Source organism: Electrophorus electricus, chromosome 20 (genome assembly GCF_013358815.1).
Source record: "Electrophorus electricus isolate fEleEle1 chromosome 20, fEleEle1.pri, whole genome shotgun sequence".
NCBI lineage: Eukaryota > Metazoa > Chordata > Actinopteri > Gymnotiformes > Gymnotidae > Electrophorus > Electrophorus electricus.
The window spans coordinates 362,227-389,867 of NC_049554.1; the positions used below are offsets into that span (position 1 = coordinate 362,227).

At 41.4% G+C, this 27,641-nt stretch overlaps 3 protein-coding genes and 1 long non-coding RNA gene across 4 annotated transcripts; 1 reads left to right on the plus strand and 3 right to left on the minus strand.

Moving 5' to 3' along the window:
• Positions 1-149: 149 nt before the first annotated feature.
• Positions 150-5,787, minus strand: c20h6orf89 (chromosome 20 C6orf89 homolog). The gene is made up of 9 exons (XM_027025399.2): positions 5,447-5,787; positions 5,052-5,211; positions 4,457-4,740; positions 3,965-4,130; positions 3,355-3,497; positions 2,222-2,391; positions 1,974-2,109; positions 1,573-1,696; positions 150-1,349 (listed from the first exon to the last, which is right to left on the minus strand). The coding sequence occupies exons 3-9, from the start codon at positions 4,643-4,645 to the stop codon at positions 1,267-1,269; spliced, it is 1,011 nt and encodes a 336-aa protein (XP_026881200.2). The 5' UTR covers positions 4,646-4,740; positions 5,052-5,211; positions 5,447-5,787; the 3' UTR covers positions 150-1,266.
• Positions 5,788-6,402: 615 nt separating this feature from the next.
• On the minus strand, positions 6,403-10,575 carry LOC113586968. The gene is made up of 4 exons (XR_003411682.1): positions 10,492-10,575; positions 8,926-9,047; positions 6,904-7,018; positions 6,403-6,714 (listed from the first exon to the last, which is right to left on the minus strand). It is a non-coding gene; the product is annotated as an uncharacterized LOC113586968 (long non-coding RNA).
• Positions 10,325-15,161, plus strand: arl8a (ADP-ribosylation factor-like 8A). The gene is made up of 7 exons (XM_027025416.2): positions 10,325-10,723; positions 11,581-11,661; positions 11,779-11,852; positions 12,009-12,102; positions 12,705-12,772; positions 12,870-12,940; positions 13,598-15,161. Exons 1-7 carry the CDS (start codon positions 10,601-10,603, stop codon positions 13,645-13,647), a joined length of 561 nt encoding a protein of 186 aa, XP_026881217.1. The 5' UTR covers positions 10,325-10,600; the 3' UTR covers positions 13,648-15,161.
• A 5,008-nt stretch (positions 15,162-20,169) lies between these two features.
• On the minus strand, positions 20,170-24,188 carry gpr37l1a (G protein-coupled receptor 37 like 1a). Its single transcript, XM_027025428.2, has 2 exons — positions 23,231-24,188; positions 20,170-22,330 (listed from the first exon to the last, which is right to left on the minus strand). Exons 1-2 carry the CDS (start codon positions 23,876-23,878, stop codon positions 21,410-21,412), a joined length of 1,569 nt encoding a protein of 522 aa, XP_026881229.2. The 5' UTR covers positions 23,879-24,188; the 3' UTR covers positions 20,170-21,409.
• Positions 24,189-27,641: the final 3,453 nt, after the last annotated feature.

The window sequence follows — 27,641 nt, forward strand, 5'->3', positions numbered from 1 at the left end:
CCTCATCCCGCGAGTATTTAGGCATAGAAGCCACAGGAAGTTGCCACTAATTTATTTAAAATATTCTGCAGGATCAAGGTACCTCTAAAGTTTGAATTCCAAATAAATACTCAAAAAAGAGTACACACGGAAAAAAACAGGGAGAAAAGTCTTTCAAGGAAAATCTTTATAAACAGCAGTGCTTGTTTACATTAGAACTCCCGCAGTTGTACCAGAACGACCATTTTATATTCATATTATTTATTACAATAATTATAAACACTTTATTCTTAAAATAAACATTGCCAGCAGTATCAGCTTGTTACTCTAATTAATGAGCCACAAACATGCTGCATCAAGAGCCAGGCCAAGAGTTGCTCTCCATTTAGATAATGTGGGAAATTCTACACAAGAGTACAGCCTGAAGCCAAGGCATTTTTGCTTAGACTCTCAACACTCAGTAAAGGAGCATCATGCCACTTCCCTCTCAATGAAGTAACACAAAGTGGGGATAATACTGTTGAGAATTAGTGAATATCTACAGAAAGGTACAGACAAGCAAGAGATCAGGAGCAGTAATGGAGAAAACGGAAACAGTTTGCTGGCGCACTGATGCACAGTTCCAACTATTTTAAAGTGCTTTCACGTGTTATTTCTGCAAAAGGCAAAAGGAAAAAGACATGCAGGGATATCTGAAAATCGATGGCAATTGTAGCTATGCTGCAGAGAACATAGTACTGGCACACAGTGTATGTTATTGAGGAAACCATTTACGAGTGAAGCAAAATAATTTGGAGGCATCTGATCCTCTAACCGGAACAGTTACATTAATTCACATATTTGTGTCTTGTGTTCTTAAATATTCACTAGCAAGGAAACAAACAAACATCATTGTCATTAGTATTTTAACATATAAACACAACATTCAAAACTTTAGTTACATAATGTTCCCACATTATATAACTAAAACAACTTAACAAGGCAATTAATTCACTTCTGGCTGATTTCAAATTGCTCATAAAAATCCCTCATTCATTGGTCCCAAGTGTTCATAACATCAGCATATCTTGCCATAGGTTTCTCCTTCACTTCCTTGTGATGGTTATTATTTTAAATGTTTTGCTTTTTTTTCCCCTAAAACAGAAGCTATGAACATGCTGAACACGGCACATTAACATCAGCCTGTACCAGCTTGATTTCAGGGTTCTTCAGCAGTGGCTCCAGCTCATTCTTTCATCCTTTCTGCCTCTTCTTGCTGCCAGTTTCTTTTTCTCAAATGATTTGCTTTCAGAGGGCTGCTCCATCACACACAACATTTTCCCCTTGGCCAGGGAAGAGCTCAAGCTGCCAGTAGTGTGGATCTGCATATACTATCAGAGATAAGAAAAAACAAACAACAAGCAGTATGAGGAATAGATGGACATTATACAGTAACACTATTATGCAATTATGTTTTAAGATGAGTATTAAAAGGTTGGATCAGTATGTAAAGGTATATTTAATGGGTTTTTTTTAAATCAAGTGGGAGCGAGTGAATGGTTCAGTGTGTGGGCATACGAGTGCATATGCGTGCGTTAACACACGGATGCTCACCTAGATCCCCTGGTCCAAGCCACAGGTTGAAGGAGCTGCACTGTGATAGGCAGTGTTGAACAGGCAGGACCCGGACAGTTGGGGAGCCCTCACCTACCAGCAGCCAGCCCATCACACGAGCTCCCTAATACCCCACACAACACAATTACCACAACTGCAGCATTCAAGCCCATACAAAGGCACATGTCCCAGGGAAAGTCTGCCTGCAGTATACAGAACTCTGCAATGTCTACAGCACCCACACATATAACCATCCACCCACATTCAATTTCCATTCCTCTGTATGTGAAATGTTCTATCAAAAGTTGACAAAGACTTGCTTGATAATTAGGCAGTAGTAGGCAGCATCAACATCAAGTCACTGTTTTTAATACTGCACCTACATGCACTCACACACTCACTCTGCTCTGAGATCCAGTGCTGTGTGTCACTCGGCAGCGCTGCAGCGTAGTTCCTGCACCTTCCACCAGGGGGCAAACCACTGCGTTGGGGAAGAGCCATTGGAACACTTCTTCCCTGGAACCTGAGTCAAACCTCCTGAGCAAGCAGAGAGGAGAACAAAAATGAAAAGAGAGAAAGTAAGTTTGAAATATGGTGACATGGCTGTATGCCACAGATGTGGATGTTTAGAGCAGAGCAGGTGCTGTACCAGAGCAGACTGAAGTTGGCTGGGCCCTGCGGGAATGCCGTCTTTTGGGACATCACCTCCTCCTCCTGCTGCTGCTTCTCCTGCTGCTCCAACAGCACAGTCATGGAGCCAGAGTGAGTGGAGTAGAGTGCCTCCAACTGTTGTCTCTTCAACCACAGAGACTCCCCAGCCTAGAGAGACAAAGGGAGTGAGACAGAGAGCGAGACAGAGAGCGAGCTGAAACACCAAAACTGAAAGGAAGCACTGTTACCCTCATCATTACTAGTCCTGATCCCCAAGCTTCAGAACTGAAGCAACCTTATAAAGGACACGACAGTGGAACAGGACTGGTTCTGACCCTGTCCAGGAGCTTGAAAACCTTTTGTTGAGCACTGCTGGTCTTAAAGAAGAAGTGCCTACTCAAATCTAAAATTATTTCCTGAAATTGATATTCTTTCCTGTTTCACTCGTGCAAAGGTGTGGGACCGTGTTTTGATCTGCAGTAAACTCTCTCTTTGGATTGCTGCAGAGTTTTGTGTCTTTCAGAGGTTGTCAACATTTAAAATAAACTTTCTGGTCCATTTCAAACATACTGTCATGTTCCTGAACTTGCTATCCTCTTGGAAAGGACCAACTTTTTTAGTGTACATGCTGGAAAAGGAACTTCTAGATGGCATGGAGATGGAGAGAGAAAGAAAAGCAGAGAAAGTGACCGAGAGCCATATCACAGACATGCATGCGATATACACAAACCTACAACTGGAAACAAGCTTGGGAAGTTAAATGTTTCTGTTCCTGCTGAGGTCACAACAGAAGAACACCACCACCACTTCACCTTCCTCGGTCAACTTCATTGACATAAAATGGCAAAAATGGTAATCTACAATTTCAAACTGCTTCCTTCTCTCTGGTGTGTAAGCAGCATGCAAGACCAGCAAGTCTTTAACACACCAGACATAAGGAGAGAGAAGAAACACACACACACACCTGCTGCACCACAGCAAAAGCACAGCTTTCATACAGCGGCAGCATGTGTGTTTGTGTCAGTTTTTACATGTGCGTAGTTCCTCTCATTCAGACTGACTATGGGCTGTGTGTGTGTAATTCTTCACCATCAGTAGCACTGACTGTGGTCTGTGAACTGTGGTGTGTACCTTTAGTAGCACTGGGTGTGGTCCTGTATGTACATGCTCAGTGAGTAATGTGGGGAGCTCCATCACTGCAGACACATCAGCACAGCCAGAGCAGTTCAGCAGAGTCTGCTTCATACCATCCACTCTCCACCAGGCATGAAAACCTGCACAGCGAAGCAGGTAGATAAGAGCGAACACGCGAACACACACACACACACAAGCTGGTCCACCACCAGTCCTGCTTTCAGCCCATGGAGTAAAAGTCACAGGCATACACTGTGCAAGTTTGGAAGGCCCATTCTCTTCAAGTTTTAATTGTCAGCAGTATATTGCCAACGCTCATTATTTATATAATCGTACTTTGTGAAACGTATCCATCCTTATGGGCAGCTTTGTCAGCGAGCACTCCTTTTCTTCTTGCTTTACATGACTCAAAATTCCAGTATCAGTAAGTTATTGTCAACAACAAAGGTTTATCTACAATGTTCAGGTTTCTAATGAGCTACAATATATTGAATGTTGACTCTAAGTGCACTATGGTTATACTTGTTCTTAAAGCCAAACTGACAATGCCAGAAATATTTATTATATAGATAAAATTACATCATTGGGCATTTACTGTACAACTTACTGTACAGGTTGTACTTCTTAGCAATGGGGAGAGAGAGGAGTCTGATGTGGCTCAGTGGAGAAGACCAGTTGTGGGCTCCTGCACTGATGAGCCCTGGGTGAGGGAAGCTCTGGGGATATGTTAGGGCCAGGACAGCAACCAGCAACACGCCAACCGTAACCACAAACTGCACAGCAAAAAAAAAGCCACGGGGGAAGGGGGGGGGAAGAGCAGTGGCACAAGAAATGCATTAACCACTGATAGATGTTTATGGGCGTTTATAAGCTTTTACAATCACACACCAATATACATGTCTGTAAAGCCTCCTTGAGTATGAAAGGCACTATATAAATAATAATAATAATAATAATAATAATAATAATAATAACAACAACAACAACATATGCTCCAGCCCAATTTAACAAGACAATATTTCATGGCTCAGAAGAACAGCACAGCACCTTCTTGCAGCCAGGCCTGATGTTGTATCACTAAAGCCCATTCACTCATTACCTTTATGATGGCTCGAAGAAATGGAAACTGTGGCGGGTCCCTCCGAGGCTCGTTCGTCTCCAAAACCTGCTTGATGAATTTTTCAATCTCTCTCTCCGACATTCCATATCGGTATCCGGACTGGCGGAGGATATCAATACTCTCTGACAACTTGTCATAAATGCAAGGTTCACTCAGGGTGGTGCCCATCGCGTGCACCTGCTAGCATTAAGATGCAATCCTGCGTTTCAGTGATCGACCACTAAAATGAGAGCTCGAGGCGGAGAACTCCGCAGCTCCGGAGGCTGGAACACATGGTAAACAGGTCGAGGTAGCTATGGTAAACAGGTCAAGGTAACTCTGCTGGAACACATGGTAAACAGGTCAAGGTAGCTATGGTAAACAGGTCAAGGTAACTCTGCTGGAACACATGGTAAACAGGTGAAGGTAGCTATGGTAAACAGGTCAAGGTAACTCTGCTGGAACACATGGTAAACAGGTGAAGGAAGCTATGGTAAACAGGTCAAGGTAACTGCTGGAACACATGGTAAACAGGTCAAGGTAACTAGCTGCACAAACTCGACATCTCGTATCTAGTTACTAGCGTCACTTTTACCTGTAGAGAAGAATCATCATACACTGAAAGTGAATAAGGTAGCTAGGTGATTTATTTGTTCTCTTATCTAAGGAGAGATCTATTCGCAGGTGCAGGCTGATGTTTTGCTAACTTATCCCAAATCACGTGAGAATGCTTTAGCCTCCATGGTCTGTGATTTCTGAAACAAAGAAAATATCGTTTTTGAAAATCTTTGATTTTATATATAAACAATATTTGCTAGCTAGCTATTTATGTAGGAAGAGGGAGTAGCTAGCTATAGCTAGCTAAGGTGACCAGAGTTAGCTAATGTAGCTAGATGCAGTACGATTTCTAGCAGTAATGTACAGTTCTCTTTAGCTGCTATGTGCCGAGTGAGGCCATACGCATTATAGAAAGAAAACAGCCCAACGTACATGCCAACCTTCGTCGATCCTCACAGTTGAACTCGCCCAGTTCCTCCTACGCCTTCACACTAATCATCGACACTCTTCCCTGAACTCAAACTCTTCTATTTTCAATATAGTTTCCGCAGATTCGCGACAACCAACACTTGGTTCTTATTGGTTTATATACGTGACAACAGAAATAAAAATATTAATAAATGTGTTACTTATTAGACGAGGCATCCTGGTAATCATATTCATATGCGTGTTTCCTAAAATGAAATTTGCGAATTTGCTTTATTAAATTAGTAGTTAAACGTCCTATATGCCTATTTTTGCGCGTGACCGGGTCACTCCTTCGTGACGCATGCGCAGTAGTCACAACCCTCTTCGTCAATACAGTAATTTTCCTTTTTTCCATTCGAAATATCATCACACGTTAATTAAAAATTGACGGTATATTGTATGGCAGGCAGTTTTAACATATGGTTTTCGTAATACAATTTAAGATCTCTACAAATGAGTTTTGACTGGTAAGAATTAGAATTTGACTATTCAAAATGACAATTAAGGACATCTGCACTTACAATCTGGCTAGTACGAACGGCAATTTACAATTACGTCATCGGAATCGTCATTTGAAGCGTCACAAATAAGAAATGTATAGCAAGTCTTTTTCTTACATGTTCTAATGTTAATTAGCTTGATTTGCATGCGGATACAAAGTGGAGATAATTTACAATGATCTTTTCTTAAAGATACAACACAAAGTACTGCCCGTTGTCAAAAAAAAAAAAAAAAAAAGCACAGTTTGGACTTACCACATTTTGCAGCAAAAGTGCTCCTTTCTCCACAGTGATGTGCTTACAAGATTAGGACATACTGTTTAAGTGTAGTTGTGATCTCTGTGTTCTGTCCCACTCAAATCATTTTATATATATATATATATATATATATATATATATATATATATATAAAATCTCGATTGGTGTGTCAACTGGAACTCTTAGTGAACAAAGGATTTAGGGTGAAACCTCAACATCTTTCATCTACAGAAAATTCTGATCTCTGAGCATTTCAATAAGGCAAAGATTTACTCCCATCAGTGATGAGGATCTTGAACAGCATGTAAGAATTCTCCATCAGCAACATTGGTAGATGATGAGGGGCTAATCCGGTGAATTGTCCTTCTCTATATGTAAACAGACACTGAAATGCTTTATAGTACCTCTCCACATTTTTCCAGTCTGCCACAGGAGTTGATCCCTTGTTTAAACTGTTCCACCATGGTTGCATATCTGAAATATACATAAAGCAAAAATAAATTAATAAAATAAATGGTCCATAGTGATAATTAGATATAAGGATGGCACCAGCTAGTCAGTCTACATATGCCCATTATTAGCAATAAGCAACATCATTAGTCAACAAATTCTATCTAACACAGATTGCTGTGCAATACATACATACAGCACTATAAATGATACCTGTGAAAGATGAAATGCTTCACAACTTGTGAGGTGATTTGTGGAATGTTCTGGACTGTGGCTTCATATACATGCCACAGTCTGCAATCCAGTCCTCAGGTTTGCATTCTTTAATCTAAGAAGACAACATAAGACAAGCAAAAGAAACAAACAGAAAGAAACAGAAATGTGTATTACTTTAAATTTCTTATATTGTACTTTAGACTGTAATATTTTGATGAACATTACAACGCAATGTACAATATAAGAAATACAGAGTAATACACAGTTCAGTTTTGTCACAGGTAATCTCTGCAAAATGTAAGATGAGCTCTAACTTTAATAACTTAAACAAAGCACAAAATGGCATATTGCTAGAATACTTGCTGAAGCTTGTCTTGACCACACTTGTCTGGTAAGATGGCAATATCAAATCCTTCTAGATCTGGAGCCTGACCAGACATTAACTGATTAGGCTGGGACTGAACGCTTTAATGCCTGGTCCCCCATCCAATAGACACCAGGCAATCAGCTTGCCTCCAGTATAATACTCTCCCTTATCTAGTGCTGCCTGATCATACAAAAAAAAAAACAAAAAACAAAAAAAAAAAAAAAAGGTTGCCTGGCTGGCCCTCAAAAATGTCCAAAGTAGACTGCATGTCCTTCATTAAAAGCCTACCACAGAAACAAGAGGAAAGCTGTTAATATAATAGAAAATGAACTCATCAATGAAACATGCAACTGGGTCATCTTGTGTCAAACAAAGAAAATGGAAAATATTCTCTCTATTCTCTCATTGTCATAAATAATGGTCCCATAGATTAAGAGAGCATATCTGAACAAACACCACTGTCAAAACCAAGAAGCTTTTAAATAAAGTTGGAGGACACTGAAGCACCAAACAGCTTTCAAAAACTGAGAGAATGAGACACAACTGCAACTCTGGATATCTGCATCAACCAAGCTGCAGTGAGGTGTATGACAAGAGTAATGAGCATTACAAAAAACCTTTCATTTCATTGGTCAAGAGTCTAATTTCCTCATGATTAATGTGTTTCCCAGGTTATATGGTAAAAATCCAGCTTTGTGGAACATCATTGGAACAGTTGTTCCAGTGACGACCCACAAAACTGGGCTCTGTGAAAAGAAACCATCGCCAAAAAAGTTTCTTTTCTTCCTGTTTCTCTGATTTTTGCTGTGTATCTCTCCAGCTCTTTTGGAGCCATGTTTGTATGTAAAGTGCATTCATCAACTCAGACAACCCTTCTAATCAAAAACAGCCATGAAGCACAAGTTATTAATTTATGCATCAGGAAATAAAAGCAAAATACATACAACATTAAAAGGGCTTATTACTAAATGCCTATATATACCTGCAGATCATGTGGACAAACTAAATCCTGAAAAGCATTTTTAGTATTAAGTATTTTATGCTTCTCACAATAACAATAGTCTTCTTTCTTTGATTTGTCTGGCTCCTTTTCTTTTTGAATTACTACGCATCCTTTCAGACCCACTGTGCTGAGTTAGTGCCTCACAGTGAACAGAAACACCTAGGATTATATCAGATTTAAAGCAAAAATAGAGCATGACTTTTGCCTCTCTCAAAGATAAATGCTGTAATTGCTGTTTATCTGATGGGAGCTGTTTTGGTGGTTGGTAGGAGAATTCAGATATAAATAAAATGGGACTATCTTTTAATACATTTTTGAACTCCACTTTAGATATTTAATCTTCTCAGAAATATTCAGAAAAAATGTTTGCTCCTAAATCTAAGATGACTGTGAATTCAATAAATGAAAGGTGGTCACTGTCCTGGAGAGTTCTCATGTAGACACATCATGATCATCAGTCATCTCACCCACAGATTCAATCCGTGGACATTTCTGCAGGTCAAAATAGCCCTGATTTAAAGCTGTGATGGTTCCGTGTATAATTCGCCTCCTTCTTGCTCCTCTCTGCAGCTTCCTGCTGTACCAGTGTATAAATAAATATTAGTCATAATGAAAAACAAACAAAGAAACAAACCACATAATATCATACCTAAGCCTGATTGGTCAAGTTGCTCTCAATCCAGTGAGTTGGGAATTGTGGTTTGGTTAGGATCCTGTAATAAGAAAAGCTTCACCTGCCATTAAAGCCCAGGCCACGTCCACATCTTTCACCTAACAAAATAAAACATGACTCATCATCCCATATCAAATGTATTAGATATTTGTAATAAACACAACACAAATAAAAAAAATTCTTCTGCTGAGCAACTATTTTATTCAGTCACATGCCAGCTGTTCTACTCACTAGCTACAAAGCACAATTAAGGACGGTACCAAACGCTACCAACTTGTCTAGCTTGAGATGTTAGACATTGTACTTAAAGTTACTTTACTGGCTTTACTGACTCTACTGGCTTCAGATATCGTATACATCACGGACCATGTAATGCATTTTGAAATGATCAGTTGATCATTAATGTTAAAAGGGAACTAAACAAAAGGGTCAGTTCAATTGTAAGTTAGGGTGTAAAGTTTATACTAAACCCTATAGTAGTTTTAAACTAACAAGGTGTATTATTTCTTTCACCACAGGAGCGGGTTTTCGTGCTAAAATAGGCTACACAAATCTGTTACATACATCTGACTAGTCAGAATAATAGTTCAAGATATCCACAAACACATTATGACTAGTCAGAATGATCATTTCAGATATCTGAAATACAAGAGCCATCTAGTTAACAATGCATTCAAAATATCCATAATTTCTTTGGAGATATCTTAAAAAGACTTTAGACTAATCTTAAATCAAACCTGGGGTGTCTTCAATTCAATTTTGGCTAGTCATAATTTGAATTCAAGATATCTACAATTTAATTTGCACTAGTGACAACTTATTTTCAGATATCTAAAAATACATTTAAGATATCTTAAATCATGAAGAAATTTAAGATCTCTTTAATGACTAATCAGAAACAAAGCGGACATATCTAAAATTTGCTTTACAACTAGTGATAACATTTTGGACATCTTAAATTTATATTGCATATAGTCAATAATGAATTTAATTTATCTTGAATTGAAGCTCCCGGACAAAATGAACCGCAAACGTGACGTCATTAATTCTAGTCAAAATGTAATTAGAGATATCCTGAATTAGCATTATGTCTAGTTGTAAATGAATTGCAGATATCTTTAAATAATCTGTTGAGCTCAATAAATGTTAAAACCGTTTACCATAGATATTGTAGTAATATTTATAATAGCCAATTGTTAATATTAATTACGTAACTAATTAATTAATATAACTTATTTGATATAAAATTGTACTAAGTATGCAATTTATTGTTCACGTCCCTTCCGAACAATTCTGTAGGAGTAAGGATCGTTGCGGCAGGGGGCGCAACGTAGAAGAAAGGAAAAGTGCCGTCGGTCCAGCGTGCCTTCTTTGCTGAGCACCCATCTCCCCAGCGTTGTTTAGGATCAGCTGTGGCCCAAACCCCACCCAACGAGGAAGGGCAAGGCAAAGGGAGAAATACTGACAGCGAGAACCGACTGGCATTCCACGGCTATTTGAAAAATTACAACAAATAACAGCCAAATAGATACGGACGCTCACCTTCTCAACCAACTGTCTAGAAAAAGGGAGCCAACCTCCCCAAAGCCTTGCAGCGCCGCGACGGTGCAGACGGAGTCAACTGATTATATTCCCGAGGAGCGAACTCAAGATGATCGCTTTATTTAACAAGCTGCTGGATTGGTTTAAAGCGTTGTTCTGGAAAGAAGAAATGGAACTGACTCTGGTTGGCCTGCAGTATTCGGGGAAGACGACCTTTGTGAACGTGATTGCGGTAAACAGTTTGTTCAGCGTAGGCCTTCTTAATGATTTTCCAGGCGATGGCGAAAAGCGGTCTCGTGATTGACGCTGCGCCTCCCTTACGCCGAAAACGTCGCGTGATTCTCGGGCTGGGCCTTGCACACATCACGGTTGTTAGCGGAATGGGCACACCTATTTATTAGCACAGAATGGTTTTTTGCCTAATGAATGTGAGGGATGGTAATGTCACCTATTGAGCCTAGGTGCCCCTCCACAGCTTTGACGAGGCCTGTGAACGTAAAAACAAACCCAAATGGGTCAAGCGCCGAGCGCGTCGCGATTTTTATGTGCCACATGCATTACATCAACGACTTGCAACAGATCAGGGCGGGTCATTTTTGACAGGGATCCTAAGTGTATGATTAAGATTAACAGTCATTAAAGCTCGAAATCTATGGTGGTTTAGACCCTACTGGGCAAAATCACATGTGGAAACTGAGCCTTTCCTGATTCTCACGGTCCCCGTTGAATGGTCTGTCCGTGTAATGTTAGCTCACCAGTCTTACTGAAGGCATCAGTCTTGGAAGTTTGTGTTCTGTATCATACGGTTGTTTCCTGTACCCAGTGATTACAGCTGAGTGCGCATTAAGGTATGCTGCATCTTGGCCTGCCTAACGGCAGTGTGCAGGCAGTGTTTAAGCCCAGCCTCTGACCTGAACCACCAGTCAGTGTGTGTGTGCGCTTTATTCAGCACAGCCTATTTAATGAATATTCCTTCAGTGTGACATACACAGGCAGGGGAGGGTAATTTGGGAATATGTTTAGAACATAAACATGTACCCATCACAGAAACTTGCCAACAGACTTGAATTTCGTTCTTTCTACCTGCAGTCAGGTCAGTTCAGTGAGGACATGATTCCTACAGTGGGATTCAACATGAGGAAGATCACCAAGGGAAACGTCACAATCAAGGTGAGCATGTCAGTCAAAATGCTTCATTCAAAAGTCCATTTGAGGGCTTTATTCCAGTGTTGTCTCAACATGTATTGGAGTAAACGACTCATATAACATTGTGTGTGTGATGTGTAGCTATGGGATATTGGAGGCCAGCCGCGCTTCCGCAGTATGTGGGAAAGGTACTGTCGAGGAGTCAGTGCTATAGTGTGAGTATTACTCTGATCTACTAATAATGCTATTTGTTGTCTTGTTACTGGGTCACCCTGTAATTACGTTATGATATTCATTACAGTAAAGCATTACTAGAAGACTGATCATGAGATTCTTCCTTGGTTTCTTTCTATACTCCCCTTTTTTCTCAGGTATATGGTTGATGCTGCAGACCCAGAGAAGATCGAGGCCTCCAAGAATGAACTCCACAACCTGTTAGACAAACCACAGCTACAGGGTATTCCTGTGAGTCTTTTTCTCTCTCGCGCATGCACGCACACACACACACACAAACGAACGCATGCACGCACGCACACACACACACAAGCACTTCGACACACTTTGAAGTGTCTGATCCAACTTCTTGTTAAACAGTAAACTTAAATTTGCCCACCAGACAAAAATGGCAGTCATGTGACTACCAGACACAATGGTGGTCTTGTGTCTAATTCTAATGAAATGGTACTTTTTTCCTAATGATCATAAAAATGGAACCAATTGGTATTTGATTCCCTGACATGCTCATTTTACAAGTAAGAACGTCCAGCCTAAGAGATTAAGGCAGACCCCAGCAAACACACCCACCAACCCACCCCACCCAGCAAACACACAGACCAACCAACCCCAACCTAAGCAAACACAGCACATATAACTCAATATAAGAAAGTAAGGCTGTGCCCATTTTTAATTGACAACAAGAATATAATTTAATAACATTTTTTAAAATAAGCAATGTAGTTAAATTAATCTCTCATGTTCAGAGGTCTGTGTGGTTATATATCATACATCACAGGTGTAGTGGTTAAACTGGTTGTGCTGTTCTGTGTCTTGTGTTTTTTGCTGTGCAGGTTCTGGTTTTAGGCAATAAGAGAGACCTGCATGGAGCTCTGGATGAGAAGGAGCTCATTGAGAGGATGTGAGCCTGCCTCATTGTCTATAACCTCATTAACTGCATTTATACTGCCATGTTCCTAATGAACTCTGAAGTAATAGAGACTCATCCTCCTCCTTAGGAACCTGTCGGCCATCCAGGACCGAGAGATTTGCTGCTACTCCATCTCATGTAAGGAGAAGGACAACATAGGTAAGACTCAGACAAAAGTCACACCTGTGCACTGGAACAGTCCTTTGAAGGTTGTTCACGTCATTTATTGGTGCTGCTGTATATATGAAGTCATGCTTATTAATAATTATGTATATTAATAGGTTTTATTACAATGTACATGTCAGTATGTTTCATATTTTGTCTTGTTTTTATCAGACAGCTTCACTATGTAATAATGTATTGGATAAAACATCCAATTAAAATAGAAATAGAACCATAAGTAGTTACATGACAAGGAAACAGAAAGGAAGTTGAGTTGACTTGTGGAATCAAAAGATCAGGCAAAAATATACAAACAAAAGTGAAAAACAATACCTATATTATGGTGACAACAGTGCTACAGACATTTGCAGCAGTTCTACCTGGAGCCCCTGATCTTTTATGCCTGTATGGTTTAATAAACCAGAGGTACTCACTTCTATCTCTAGGGCTCAATAATCCAGAGATACTCTCTTCTGCCTGTAGGACTTAATATACCAAAGGTACTCACTTCCGCTCGTAAGGCTAAATAAGCCAATGGTACTCTATTCTGTATGTGGATCATAATAAACCAGAGATACACTCTTCTGCCTGTAGTGCTTTATAGACCTGACTTGTAAATAAAGGGTGGTTCTCCAATGTGGTTCTATGTTCTAGATATCACACTACAGTGGCTCATCCAGCACTCTAGAACCAGGCGAAGCTGAGAGAAGAGCAGCTGAGTTGGAGAAACAGTATCATGTGATCACCTGTATGCCACGCCCCCTCGGTTTTATTAGAAAATCATCCTACTTTCCTCATCGTCTTCTCCCCTCCCCTGCTGCTACCTCTCTCCCCAAAACAGGTTTTGTTCTTGTAAAAATTGTGATAATTATGATTTGCACTGTTAATTTTTTTTTTTTTTTTTTTTTTTTTTTTTTTTACTTGTATGCATTTTTATAATGTAGAATTCAGACTGGATCGATTTGATAGTCACTTATCAAATAACTTTTTCTTTTTTTTTTTTGTTACCGTGTGTGTTTCAAACTGCAGGTCAGATGGAGGTCAAAAGTATTGATTTAGTCAATTTAGTGAGACCATTACAGTTCATCCCAGTGTCACGTGACCAGATTTCATTCAGACCGTACGGTGCTGCCTTCTGGTTCTGTCACCAGTGGTGCCTGATTGGTCAGCAAGGTTCTTTATGAGCTGGTGTAAGTGCAAGAAGTGCCCCAGAATATGCTACACATGAGACACTTGGCTGCACGTTTTTCTCCTGTGGTGGTAATTGAGCAGGAGTCAGGCTGTCTCATCTGCTATATTTAGTGTGAAATGAGAAAGAGGGTGGTTGTATCGAGTCAAAGCAGATGCACTCTGGGCTGGGGTCGGGTCACTAGTGACTAGTGATGCTTTGGGCTCCCCTGGGTTTCCACATATTCAGAGGCAGCTGGGAGTCTTCATGGCAGCTTTGTGTGGGGTTATGCCACTTAGCAGCAGAAATAAAGCGCTTCACACCAGGTCTGCTCAAATAGCTTCAGCCTTTCAACTATAGCCCGGCCTGTAACAGAGCAACCATTTTGCGGATGTGACATTTATGTATACTGCTGCTCTTCTGACACACAATTATACACACAAACCCAGTCTGATTTATGTCACTGCCTGGCCATAAAAATGGCCTGAGGAAATGCTCTAGTTCTAATGGAAATGTTCATGTGCATTTCTGAATGAATGGGCAGACATGTTTAAAACCGCTCTACTTTAATCCTGCTGTGTTCTTGTTCAAACTGCAGGAGGATAGAAAAAAACAAATGACCCACACCAGCTGTTGTCTGTAAGACTTCTTGCTATGACAACAATGCATCTTTTAACTATTGTCATTGACACACATATGCTGATGTCCATGCATTTTATTCAGGCTCCCACGCCATACGCACTCCAAACAGGGCCAGTCCATACTGGTTTCCATACTGGAGTCCGTACTGGTTTCCATACTGGAGGGGCTGCAGTTCACTGCAGGACACTCAGTCTCGTTTCTGAGTGCGTGAGCGGCATGTGCGTTGAGGTTTCCAAAGGTCAGTGCAGTGTTTCTGGCTCGCTTGCCCTGCTACTTCAGTCACACTCTTTCAGAGGATCTGGGCAAGTGTGAACAAAATGAAATGCAGGAGATGAACTGAGGTGGAGCTAGTGGAGTTCTTTTAGCCCTGCCCTTTGGCCTATCGGGAATGCATTCTCACCTCAACTCAGCACACACTTTGATGTGATCTTCACATCACTTTTTTCACTCTGGTCTGTTTGATCTTAAATGACTATTAATGTAAGAATGTGTTCCCTGAATTCCAAATCTTCACCTGAAATTCTTTACTATTGTAGAGTTGCATTTGTTTTCCCTTGCAAAGGTTTTTTTATATATATATATATATATATATATATATATATAAATAAACGACTCTAGAAATAAAATTCGAAATAAAGTACAAATAAATAGTAAATACAAAGAATTTAGGTTTTCTGGGTAAGATAAATATGCTCAATGAAGTGTCACTGATTTAAGATGAGCAACATCAAAAGGAGTTTAGTGTAGATTATCTTAGTTATTTCGATAACCACAGTCCAGATAACGGCCTCTTCTTAACAGGCCAGTCAGGAAGAAAAATATTCTGTTCTTTCATCCTTATTTTTCTCAACCTAATTTCATGTTTTCAGATCATCTGATGTAAGCTGGCATTAAAACCACTGTTAACTAGTGCATTACCATTATACATACTATATATATGTACAGTTCAGTCTTTTTCAGGTGCATGGTTTTAGAACATTTGTCATGCTTTTTGACTGGATGTTGTATATAGTGACACACAACCATTCTCATTAATAGCCTTGGAATCAAATTAGCCGTTTCATTTTTGTGTTACAAGATTAAAACGAAAAAATACAAATCACCTTATTGGTTTACAAAACTGTGTTTGTGGCTGTGCATATGTAGGAGGTGGTAACTGATCTTTCAGCCAAAGGGTAAACTGGAGGAACTTCATTTTTTATACACCGTAAACCCTTTTTATTTATTTATTTAGATTTTCTTTACTACTGTGACTAATTTTTGTATTCAATCCATATTTTATAAGGTTACATCATCTTAATTTTTGCTTTAAAACCATATGGTACAGTTTCCTAGAACCAGATTAAGAATAAATTTTGGCTAAAAAGAATGTCCATCAGCGATTCACCATTGGCACCTCAGTTTAGTCCCAGGCTATGGTTAATCTGTGTGGGAATCCAGGCCTTATGTCATTGTCTGTTTTGTTTTGTTTTTTTTTCCCCAAAAACTGTGAAAGTGTTTTGCAGTGACACTGTTAGTGGTCTAGGGTGGGATTTGTGGTCTACTGCTGGGCTAGGAGGAGTTGTAGTCCAGTGCTTGGGCCAAGGTAGGCATCATCTATGGCATTTTGCCATGAGACCAAGAACTGTCATGACTTTTTCTGTCATGTTTATTTAGATTTTTTTTTTTTAAATGTCTTTTGTTTGTTTTTGTATCATTGGAGGAAAAGAGTAGTTTGATATGGTGGGACCCCTTCCATGTCATTATTGTGGGACAGCAAGTTTGCGATAGCGCCTGCTGGTTTGTTTACCTGAGATGCCACACTCTGTCACATGACTGGTTGTGACTCACACACGTCCTCATCCTATTTCTAATAAACTCTATCTCCACATCCTTTATCATACTTTTTTTAAAAAAAGGTTTTGTTTCTTTATGAAAATAACTTTTTAAACTTGTTGACATGGTCACCTCTGATGTAACAGGTGTTTGTGTGTTTTTCTGGTGAAGACTCTGCAGGGGTCTTTATTCAGACTTTTTTTTTCTCTATTTGTGTCCTTACAGTGCTAACTGTACATGATGCTCTTGTAATCTTTAAAATGAGAATAAATAATTCCCACTGAGTAGAGGGCAGTGTGTGTAAATATGTTTATTTTCTACATGCTGATCTGGTATTATGTGTTTTTATATTTAGTAGTGAAGCCAAACCATCTGTGGTCTAGTTCTTCACATTTGTGATGTGTATATATTTTAAGAAATCATTGGAAGTTTGAAGGTCAAGGTTTGAGATTAGATTTTGTGGCATAATCAAAGAAACGAGGGTCTCACAGATGGTCCCAGTTTGTGTTTAGCATCCACTGGAACCCTATTAGGTTTCTATATGTTCATGCCGTAGGTTATTGTCTGTAAAAATGTTCACCTTGATGTGGCCACGCGTCCATTTTTGTTTCACCACTAGAGGGTAGTCTCGTTTAAGCGTTTCTTTTTCTCCAGCTGCAGTTAGCAAGAGTTTGTCTGTTGTGCGCAAGCATGCACACACACAAAAGCTTCAGTGTGACTGAGGCTGAATAAGACGCAGGGGCCCACTGAAGAATTCTCTCCCCCACTATGAAGTACAAACAGTAGCAAAGTACCAGTGTGATGATGCGTCAGGGAGGAAGGAGAGCTGTATAATCAGTGCTGTGCTGAGCGGAGCAAGGCACACTTCATATCACTTAATTCCTCCTGTTGAACTTGGCTTTCTGTGGTTCTTCTCTGGTCCTAGAGTTGCCCAGCTCTGTAAAGTTAAACACTTTCTCTGCTCTAACACTGATCACTCATCTTATTTGGCTGTGTAGCGAGCTCGCTATAAACTGGAATAGTAAAACAACAAGCTGAGCCAGCATCAGGACACAGTGACATGATAAATCTATATATTTTTTCTGAGAGCATTCCTCACCCTGAGCAATCACCCTCTCACCCCATGCATTCACCAGAATTTTTATGTACAACAGGCTTGTATAGAATGCAGGATTAAAGAGCTCTCCAGAGGTCTGTTGGTTTTGCTGACAGGATGTGTGTGAGTGCGTGTGTGTGTGTGTGTGTGTGTGTGTGTGTGTGTGTATGAGTGTGTGTGTGTATGTGTGTGTGTGTGTGTGTGAGATTGTGTGTGTGTGTGTGTGTGTGTGTGTGTGTGTGTGTGTGTGTGTGTGTGTGTGTGTGTGTTTGTGTGTGCGCGCACGCGTTAGAAATTGTGTTGCATGTCTGTGTGTTGTGTGTTACAAATGGCCTTTGTCTGAAATGACTGAAATGTCTTTTTTGTTTGGCCAGGCAGGAGTTGGACCTTAAAGGAGCCTCTTCTGTGTTGGTTTTGGACCTGTATGGATGGCTGTGTAAGTGTGCACATGCACTGCCTTTCGAACATTCTGTATACTAAAGACTAAATTAACTAAAACAAAATCAGTCAGTATAAGACATCACAGTTTAAGATAAGTAATACAAGCCTCAAAACACAAAATGTGTGTGTGTATTTGTGTGTTTTAGGATATTGAGAAGCGACTGGAAGCTGGGTCTTTGGCCTGGTGCACAAGGTTTGATAGTGCTTGTGTTACTGAGAGATGGGACAGAGGAAGAGAAGAAAGAGAGAGTCAGAGAGGCAGGATATCCAGAAAATTAATTAATAACCACTGACACAGTGCTGAATCCAAGCCAGTGCTCCTCTTTAACTTACACTGAGAAAAATAATGACACAATTCCCAGATAAGCTGTAGCATTTCATTGCATGTTCCCTGACTCCTGTGAACTGGGCAGCAGCCTAAAGCCGGGATCCGCTGGGTTGTTGACAACTCTCTGACAGCTGGCGCTGTGCAGTTCTGTGTGTTCTGGAGGAAATGGTTCTCATCCGGATTTGAGCCTGCAGAGAGCTGGACCCCAGACTGACAACATGTCGGTGTAAGTTACTGTACCACAACACACCGCAAACATGTTACTAAGGAAACGCTAGAGCTTTGGGAACTCAATGCATACTAAACACACACACACACACACACACACACACACACAGTACTTCCCTCCTGTTCCCTGAGGGGACAAAACAAATAGTACTCAATCACAGCTCACAAGATCATGAAGAAAGCCTAAACCCTAAACCAACCCCCAGCCTCAACAAGTCCGGAGAGAGTTTACAGTCGAAGGCCGCACTAGCCTATCTCATGACACGAGTCATCTTATAGTACTGGCCTTGGGAAGAACTGTTAGTTTCCTCCAGGATGGGGGAGTCCTCTCACAACATGTTGGGGGAGGTGAGAGGAGAGTTTTGAGGGTGTCAAACTCTGTCTCCTCACTCACACAAAGCCCCTCAACATGGGTCACTCATTCTCAGTAACAGCTTTTGTAACAGCAGAAATAAGATTAGCATGAGAAGAAAACACTAAAATGGTATATTCTCAAATGTGACTGAGGAAGGTATTCAGCCAGCATGTTTTTTCACGCTTTTGTAGCATTTGTAAACCTAAATCTTTCAATATATGGTGGGCTGTTTGTCTGTGTGTGTGTGTTCCTTTTACAGGACTCACTTAGCACATCCTATTCTGATGCTTAATAGAGGCCCTCATGGCTAAAATATGTCTGTGAAGTAAAACAAACTTTTTCCTTACAATAACAATGTTTTATGAATTAAATACTCTCACAAATACAACACAAGTAGACATACTTCATGTTTTTTTTTTATTATGCTTTGTGGGGTTTTTTTCTTTTCTTTTAGTTCTGGTTTTTACTATTAAAAGGCGATCACTAATTGCATTACTTAGAGTTCACTGGTCTTACAGCCGCACTGTAAACAGTCCTGGCTAACAGCACGCTTGGTTATAATGAACTCTGTAATTGCCTTGCGTTCTGACCAGAGACTTGTTTAGCCAGACTTCACATGTAAGGGCATGCGGGGGAGGAATTTAAGAAAAAAAGTCCCAGTGTCCGTGGCAACCGGCAAGGCTATGAAAGCGAAGGCAAGAAAGACGCAGCATGTTTGAGATCCGAGCAGGAAGAGACGGGGTGTGACAGTCGCTTAGCAACCTCCGCGGTTTAAGAGCCAGAGTGTGACGACAGTAGCTTAGCAACCCCCGACAGGCCCGGACAGAGATCCAGAGAGAGGCTTTGAGGGGGCGACAGAACAAAACGGCCCTTATAAGACCCCCCCAAACACTGGCCAAGACTCAGCAGTCTAACATTTTAGCCTGAGAATGAGAAGCTGCCAATTTAAAGGCATCCATACAGACTTCCCACCTCTGTGTGTGTGTGTGTGTTATAAATCAGAGGAAAGAGAGATGAGTAGGAGGCTATGGGAAGATTAATGACCTGAATCCCATTTTTGTGTTCCATAAAGTTCACATTGTCTACAACTTTTCTGTGCCTTAGAAAGGTCACACTGTGTGTTTCTCCTTGTCTACAACAAATATTCAAAAAACAATTTTAGCATGTTTTATTTAATTCAAAAGAAAATAACCCATAAAAATTCACATAGAATAAAACAAAAATAAAGCCCAGTTTCAGTACTGGGTCTTGGAACTATAATTAACTATATAATAATCTGGGCTATATTATCCACAGAGTCTATGATACATGCTGTTTATGTGTTAAACTATGCCTACTCAAGGCATAACTGTACTATTTTTCTCTAATTACAAAGGCTGTCTATTGCTGTCCTCTGAACAACATGAACAGAAACAGGATGTTTTACTCCAGCTCCGTGCTGTATGAGTGCTGTGTCACTGATCCTGTCTCTCTTGTTCAAGGAGAGTGTGAAGTTGTACTCGGTGACTCTCTTACATGTCTGCAGTTTGTTTCCTGTAATCTCCTGATTACACATTTTAATTCATCGCTGATGTTACTCATGGGTAACTTTTCACATATTACACATATCAGTGTTATAAAAAACCATGCTCAATATTTATCTAAAAATAATAATGAAGACTCTCAGTGTAAAAAAGAAGCTTCAAGTTTGAATAGGATGGACCTCCAGCACAGACAGGAGGTGGATCTCCAGTGTAGAGAGGAAGTGAATCTAGACATGGTGCAAAAGCTGTGCAAGAAACTGATGTGACTAAAACACCCACCTCCTCACAGCACACACCCAGCCATGCACACTCGCCTGCACACAAGCGGCCTTCTGGTGACTAGACCTCTGACTGAAAACCACAACACTGGCAATTATAAGGGCGACAGTGAGGAAGGTCACTGATTCACTGTCCCTGTTCCTCCTCAGATGGGTCGCTCAAAAGCCACTGGACAAACTGAAGATGGAGGAACAGCAGAACAGTTTGGATACTGGAGGCAGATCACTGAATCTGTATCTGAATCTGAAATTAGGCCTAATCAACGATTCAACGATGCATTGTCATTCACAGCTTATGCTATATATGCTGAAAAGTTGAGGAGCTATGGTGGAAACAGTCACATGACTAGGCAGGGTAGTGAGTCCTAAAGAGCAAAGCTCCTAAAGAGCTGCTACACTGTCCATGAGTTTATCAGAGAACTGATATGAGACCTGCTAATCAAAAAGCTGACATGATAGGCTTCTTGTATTTAATTCAGAGGTACTTCAGTTTCAGCAACTTTATCTGAAAAAATAGTAAAAAAAAAAAAAGAAAAAAGTCTTAGATGTTAAGAAGAAATGTGCTCAGTATCTGTGCTGGGTAGGGGGGTGCTCAACATGGAGTCCCTATGGCCATCTCTGAAGAGCTGTCCTTCATTTTGTCAAAAAAGATGGCTGGTGATGTTCCAGAGACAATCTGTAACTTGTCCTCATTCACAGAAGCAGGAGAGGATGGAGAGGAAGACATAGCTGTTGCTGTTGTGGATGAGGATGATGACGGAGATGCTCCATCAGGCAGACACTCTTCATAGCAACAGCAGCAGCAGTCCATGAAGCTCCGCCCCAGAGAACGACACACGCACAAAATTAGAATGGGTGTGGCCCCAGCGCGCACAAACATCAGGAACTGGCCAATCAGAGCCAGCAGGGCCACCGTGGCCCCGCCCACTTGCAGGTTTGTGTAGGTGAGGCCGATGGTCCAGGCATGCTCAGGCAGGCTGCAAACGCCATACACGGCTGCCAGCATTAGCACGGTGCGTCCCAGTTGCCGCTCCCGAGCCTGCCGTTGCCTGCTGTGCTTGGGCGAGGAAGATGATGAGGAAGATGACGACATGGACGGGGAGGCAGGCCGGGCGTGTTGGCCTGTGTCTTCTGCGACGTGCCTTGTGAGCAGTTGGCAGGCGAGTGAGAAGAGCAGGGGGAGGCAGAAGAAGCAGCCGAAGGTCCACCAGGTCCGCGCCTCCTCATAAGTCACCGCCAGCGAGTACACAGACTCGGGCAGTGAGGGCGGCGGACGGCGGGCACACGAGTCCAGCGGCAGACCCGTGACGGGTGACACCTCGGTCACCAGCTGCCACAGAAGCAGCTCTGGGATTGCCAGGAGCAGAGAGCCCACCCACACCACTGACAGTTTCGGCACGATGGAGGCGCAAGGCTCTATCTGGTGTGGCCGGGGAGACGTGCTGGTCAGAGCATGGAAACGATCGATACTCAGGGCACATAGGCTGAATGTGGTCACGCCCAGAGCTGTCACCTGAGAGAAGTGAGTGAGGAGAGATGAGCAAGTAGCAGAGTAGGGGGAGTAACATAAGGTTATAGCCATTAGCTTTTTATTTACAACAAAGTAACATGAACTGCTGCAAGTGTATTGTGACCAGCTTCCCTCATGTGCCAAACCCCACATTTGAGCCAGATGAGACTACATTTTCATCTCTGTACCTAGAACCAGTTTGTGTAAGAAAATATGTAACCTTAGTAAATCCTTTGACAATCCTCTCTCTTCCATGGGTACCAGGAATGGAAGTGAGGATGAAGCAGTTTAAAGCACACAGGAGAAACTCTAGAGATAAACAAACATTTCCTTTTTTGCTACCGAGCGATTTAACCTTTAAATAAATACAGACTCTTGTTTCAGGCAGTTTGAGCCAAATCCCCATTTTACACACTAATGACCTCAATTAGCTACGTACGCTCATTCAGTCTAATTAGCCAAAGCGCTTATTTGCATAACAATTACAAAAATGCCCAGCTTCCCAGGCACAAGAAACTGACCATTTAAGGCTCTGACGCTAAATTTGAGGTGAAGTCTAAACCAGTGAAATCAAAGCCACTTTATATATATATATGTGTGTGTGTGTGTGTGTGTGTGTGTGTGTGTGTGTGTGTGTGTGTGTGTGTGTGTCATTGAGGTGATTCTCGTGTACTGCAGTATATTGTAATAAAAGATGCAGAGATGTTCACCACTGCAGTAAAGTACACAAGGTTTCCAGAGAAACAGGACGTTTCAGACAGCTGTGCTTATCGGCTTTTCTGCGTCTAGGTGTACGCAGTTTATACCAGAAAAGAGAGGTGTTCATAACCTCTGTATCCATCTATCTATCTAGAATGCAAAAGGGCTGAAAATCCTGCATGCTCGACTCTAAGGTAGACTAACCTCCACATAAGGCACGATTCGGCAGGATAGGTCACCCATTAAACGCCTCTTCGTTAGCTCGTTAAAGATGACCACCGGCAGACAGAAGAAAAGCACCAAGAAGTCCCAGAACGCGAGGCTGGCGAGGACGCAGTTCCACGTGGTCTTCAGGTAGTAGTTGTGCCACACCATGCACATCACCGCCAGGTTCCCCACAACGCCGACGGCGAACACGACCAGCGACAGCAGCATTAGCGCGTAGGCGCTGTACGACTCATCCGTTACCGGATATAACGGGTTGTGAATAAGAAGCGACCCATTGAAGATTCTCGGGGTGGTGAAATAGCCGTCCGGGTCGTATGGTCTGTGGTGTTTGTAGTTATGAGCAACCTGTTGCTCTCTTGGTTTTGCTTTCCAATCTTTGGCACCGCGCGGAACTCTCCTGTGTTGCACCTCGGGCCGCGAAATCGAGGGATCTTCATCTTTCTCATTTTCGGTTTTTCCGTTTGGACCCAGATGCTCCGGTTGACGGAGGCTGGCCGCAGGCAGACCGAGTTTCTCTGACTGCGTCTCCGCGGCGCTGGGCACCAGAAATGTTTCGTCCGAAGTTACGTGGCGCGACTCTAGAGCTCCAGTGAGCAACACAACAAAGCAAAGAAAAAGAATCATTTTCGCATTCAAGTTAAAGTGATGGTTATGCTCAAGAAAGAAAATAACCGTGGGAAGAGCCCCAAGAAATTGTGTGCAAAGAGCTCGAACTCCTAACCTCCCAACTTCTAACTCCTAACCTTGTCCGGGATGCAGTGTTTTCTGAGGAGCTTGCTGGTTTTCCTCACCCGTTATACGGTGATAAATTGGACTACGAAATAATGTGTGACAGCGCCCTCTCCTGGGCAGTAAAATGTGTAGCGAACTTTTCCAAACCAAAGCGTTTAACAAACGTAATCGAAAAAAGACAATCATACTACTGTGCAAATAAATGTAAACAATGTGTTTTAGACTGGAGGAAGTGCAGGCTATGGTTTGACTTAAGAAAGTAATAAAATAATATCAAATCAAATGATCAAATCAAATCAAAATGCATTTATATAGATGTTGTCAGAAAGCAGCTTTACAAATGTCCAAGCCCCCAGTGAGCAACACAAGGGCGACAGTGGCAAGGAAAAACTCCCCAGAGCATGAGGAAGAAACCTTGAGAGGAACCGAGACTCAAAGGGGGGGGGGGGGGGGGGGTGTCCCATCCTCCTCTGGCCAACAGCAGTCACCACAATGACAAGCATTTTAAGAGAAAAATTCATTAAAAATGAAAAACAAAACAAAACAAAACAAAACCCCAAACAATTCAATTCATGTCATGTCTAGTCATTTTCTAGAAGTCCTAGTCTTGTCCCGATGGTGTGCATGTGTCCGAGACCCATCCCACAACAGTACATCCATTAAGGGCAGCGGAGAGCAGTTGGCTGGGTGGAGGTGTGGTGCGCTACAGGAGGGACATCGAGGTGGGAGGAGCCATGGCAGCTGAGACGGGTTGAGGCTCAGTAACATCATGACATCAGGGGGAGGTGGGAGGAGCCATGGCAGCTGAGACGGGTTGAGGCTCAGTAACATCATGACATCAGGGGGTGGGGGGAGGAGCCATGGCAGCTGAGACGGGTTGAGGCTCAGTAACATCATGACATCAGGGGGTGGGGGGAGGAGCCATGGCAGCTGAGACGGGTTGAGGCTCAGTAACATCATGACATCAGGGGGAGGTGGGAGGAGCCATGGCAGCTGAGACGGGTTGAGGCTCAGTAACATCATGACATCAGGGGGTAGTGGGAGGAGCCATGGCAGCTGAGACGGGTTGAGGCTCAGTAACATCATGACATCAGGGGTAGGTGAACCTCGGCAGAAATAGAGAATAGATTATTAGATCATTTTTTGAGTTCTCTTATGGTTATTTGTTTTTATGTTGTCTTATGCATATTTGTTTTTATGCAATACAATTATACAATTCTATCTTCACCTACCAAGACACCAGTGCCTTGCATAAGAGTAGATGGAAGCATTCATAAAGTACCCAAACTCAAAGCAAAATAATAAATAAAGATTCTCATTTAAATAAACTCAACACCCCGACCCAGTGGATGATTAAAAGGGAAGCAGCAAATGTCACCCCTGACCACAGAATGGCAGGCCACACGTATCACTTGTCTCACGGCGGGGTCAAGTTGTTACTTTCACTCAATTCTGAAGCAGAATATTTGCCTTATTTTGTAGTAGCAGTATGTAGTAATAGATCAGTTAACCCAGATTTCTGTACAACCTACTCACCACTGCTTATGCTTACAAGAGTAGGGCTTTATGGTGCTTTACTGGGTATTTTTGGAAGGGTTTTGATGTAATATTTTCATCTTCAGCATTTGGCAGATGCTCTTCTCCAGAGCAAATTCTATATTTGTAATATTTATTACATGTTTATTACATATATAGAATTATTTGCGCCATCACTGAAGTGTTAAGCGGTGCAGTTAGGAGTGTTAATATCAATCATTTGTTCTCTAAACATGTTCTATTCTTATATGGAGGTGTGAGGAGATTAGGATTTCTTCTTTTTAAACCAAAGAAATGACCTCTATACTGAACTGAGTTTATACCTAAATGTACGACTGTACTGTTCTCCATTGCCTTTGGCCTTCAGATAAGCATTAAATCTCCTGAGTATGCTGGAGTGATGGATTCTACAAGTCACATTGTAATTGCTGCAAAATGGATGGCTGCACAGTCTGGCTGTGAACAATTTTTTCCACCTCATCCCTAAGATGCTCACTGAGATCTAGAGATGGCGCAGGCCACTGAAACAATGAAAACTCATGTTATGTTCCTGGAACTAGGAATGATATGTTTCAGCAATGATATGTTTCTTTTGACAGGGTGCATGATTATGCTGGAAGTCCAGTGGAGTGCTCATCAACTAAAGCCAGGAGGAGATTTACTTGCTAATTAACCATGTTCAGATGCACTATGCCGTTGAAATGTTCTTCAGTGGGAATTGGGGGCCCTAATGTTTGCCAGGAAAAAAGTTCTGCCTGGAGTCATGTTGCTTCTGTCAAATTCATCCAACCAGGAACCATTTTTCCAGTTCTTATCATTCCAATTTTGAATCTCCTGTGTAGAGATCTTCTTGGTCTTTATGGACAATGTTGTCACCAGATTTTGTCTTCAGATGTTGTAAAATATTCTGATTCCAGGTGTGATTTCCCTGTTGTGACCTGTGTGCAGCTATACTTCAACACCTCTGATGGTACAAGCTGCTTTAATTATGTGTTTGGCATTCATTTCTGTACATGTGCAAGGCGACAGCCTTCTACACAACACTTTGTGTATTTTGCCCCTACTTTTATCATAACATTTTGAGGTTTTCTGCATAACTGTAATAGAAACTCAGCTTCATTCATATTTCTTTCTCAGATTACTGCATGCTGGAATACCTCCAAATGGGAGGAAAATAGCTCCCTATGGGTGGGCCATAATGCCAAATGGAGTGCCTCACTATTGGCCGATAAGTCTGGTGGCCCATGGCAATAGGTTTTCTGTGATGCTGGGTCCATTTTTGTGCTGTTTTACATAATGTTTTAATTTCTTATTTAAAAATTGATGCAGATTTGATAATGCAATGCTTTCACCTTAAAGTTTCATGTCAACCAATTAAATGCTTAGTAAGCTCTTTAACTAGCTATGAAGTCACTTAGGTCCAGCCCTCAGACCTTTAGACATTTTTTCATGTCCCCACACTATCCTTCATGCTGTCCATCTTTGTTTGATGGCTTTGCTGGCTGATATAATGACCAGTGGTGGCTGCTACGTATTTGAGCTATTTTTAACCTGTCTATGGTATAGTTAAACCAGCAGGGAGGTGAGGGCGTATGGCCAAATAGTCTACATAAGCAATGCCTTGATCTACAGCAAGCAGAGCAGAGATATTTTTAGCAGTCATTGAATCTTTCACATGTCATCAACTTCTTGCCCCTTCTTTACATGGCTTTCCCCATTTAGAGTCAATATTTACTGAAAATTCATAGTTTCCACTTCCTTTTAAAATAATTAAACAGTGCAGACAATGTAACCTATTATGCAACAGCCCTAAGAAATGAAAGAAAACAGGAAAATAAACTGCTGGGGTTAAGGAGTGGTAGCAGCTCCAATGAACTATTGTGAAACAAAGTTCTCAAGCCCATAATTGCACAGCAGGGGACTGGATGCCATTATGATAGAAGATAAGAAATGCTTGCTTTTGTCAATCATTAATGGTTTATTTAAGCAGCCAAGTTAATATTTCATCCCTATAAATCAGGTAATGAAACATCTCTATATTTAGCAATGGGTATGTTAACTAGAACCACACTGATTGCTCAGCCTGTTAGCTCTCCTGCTTTCTCTGATGTTTTAAGCA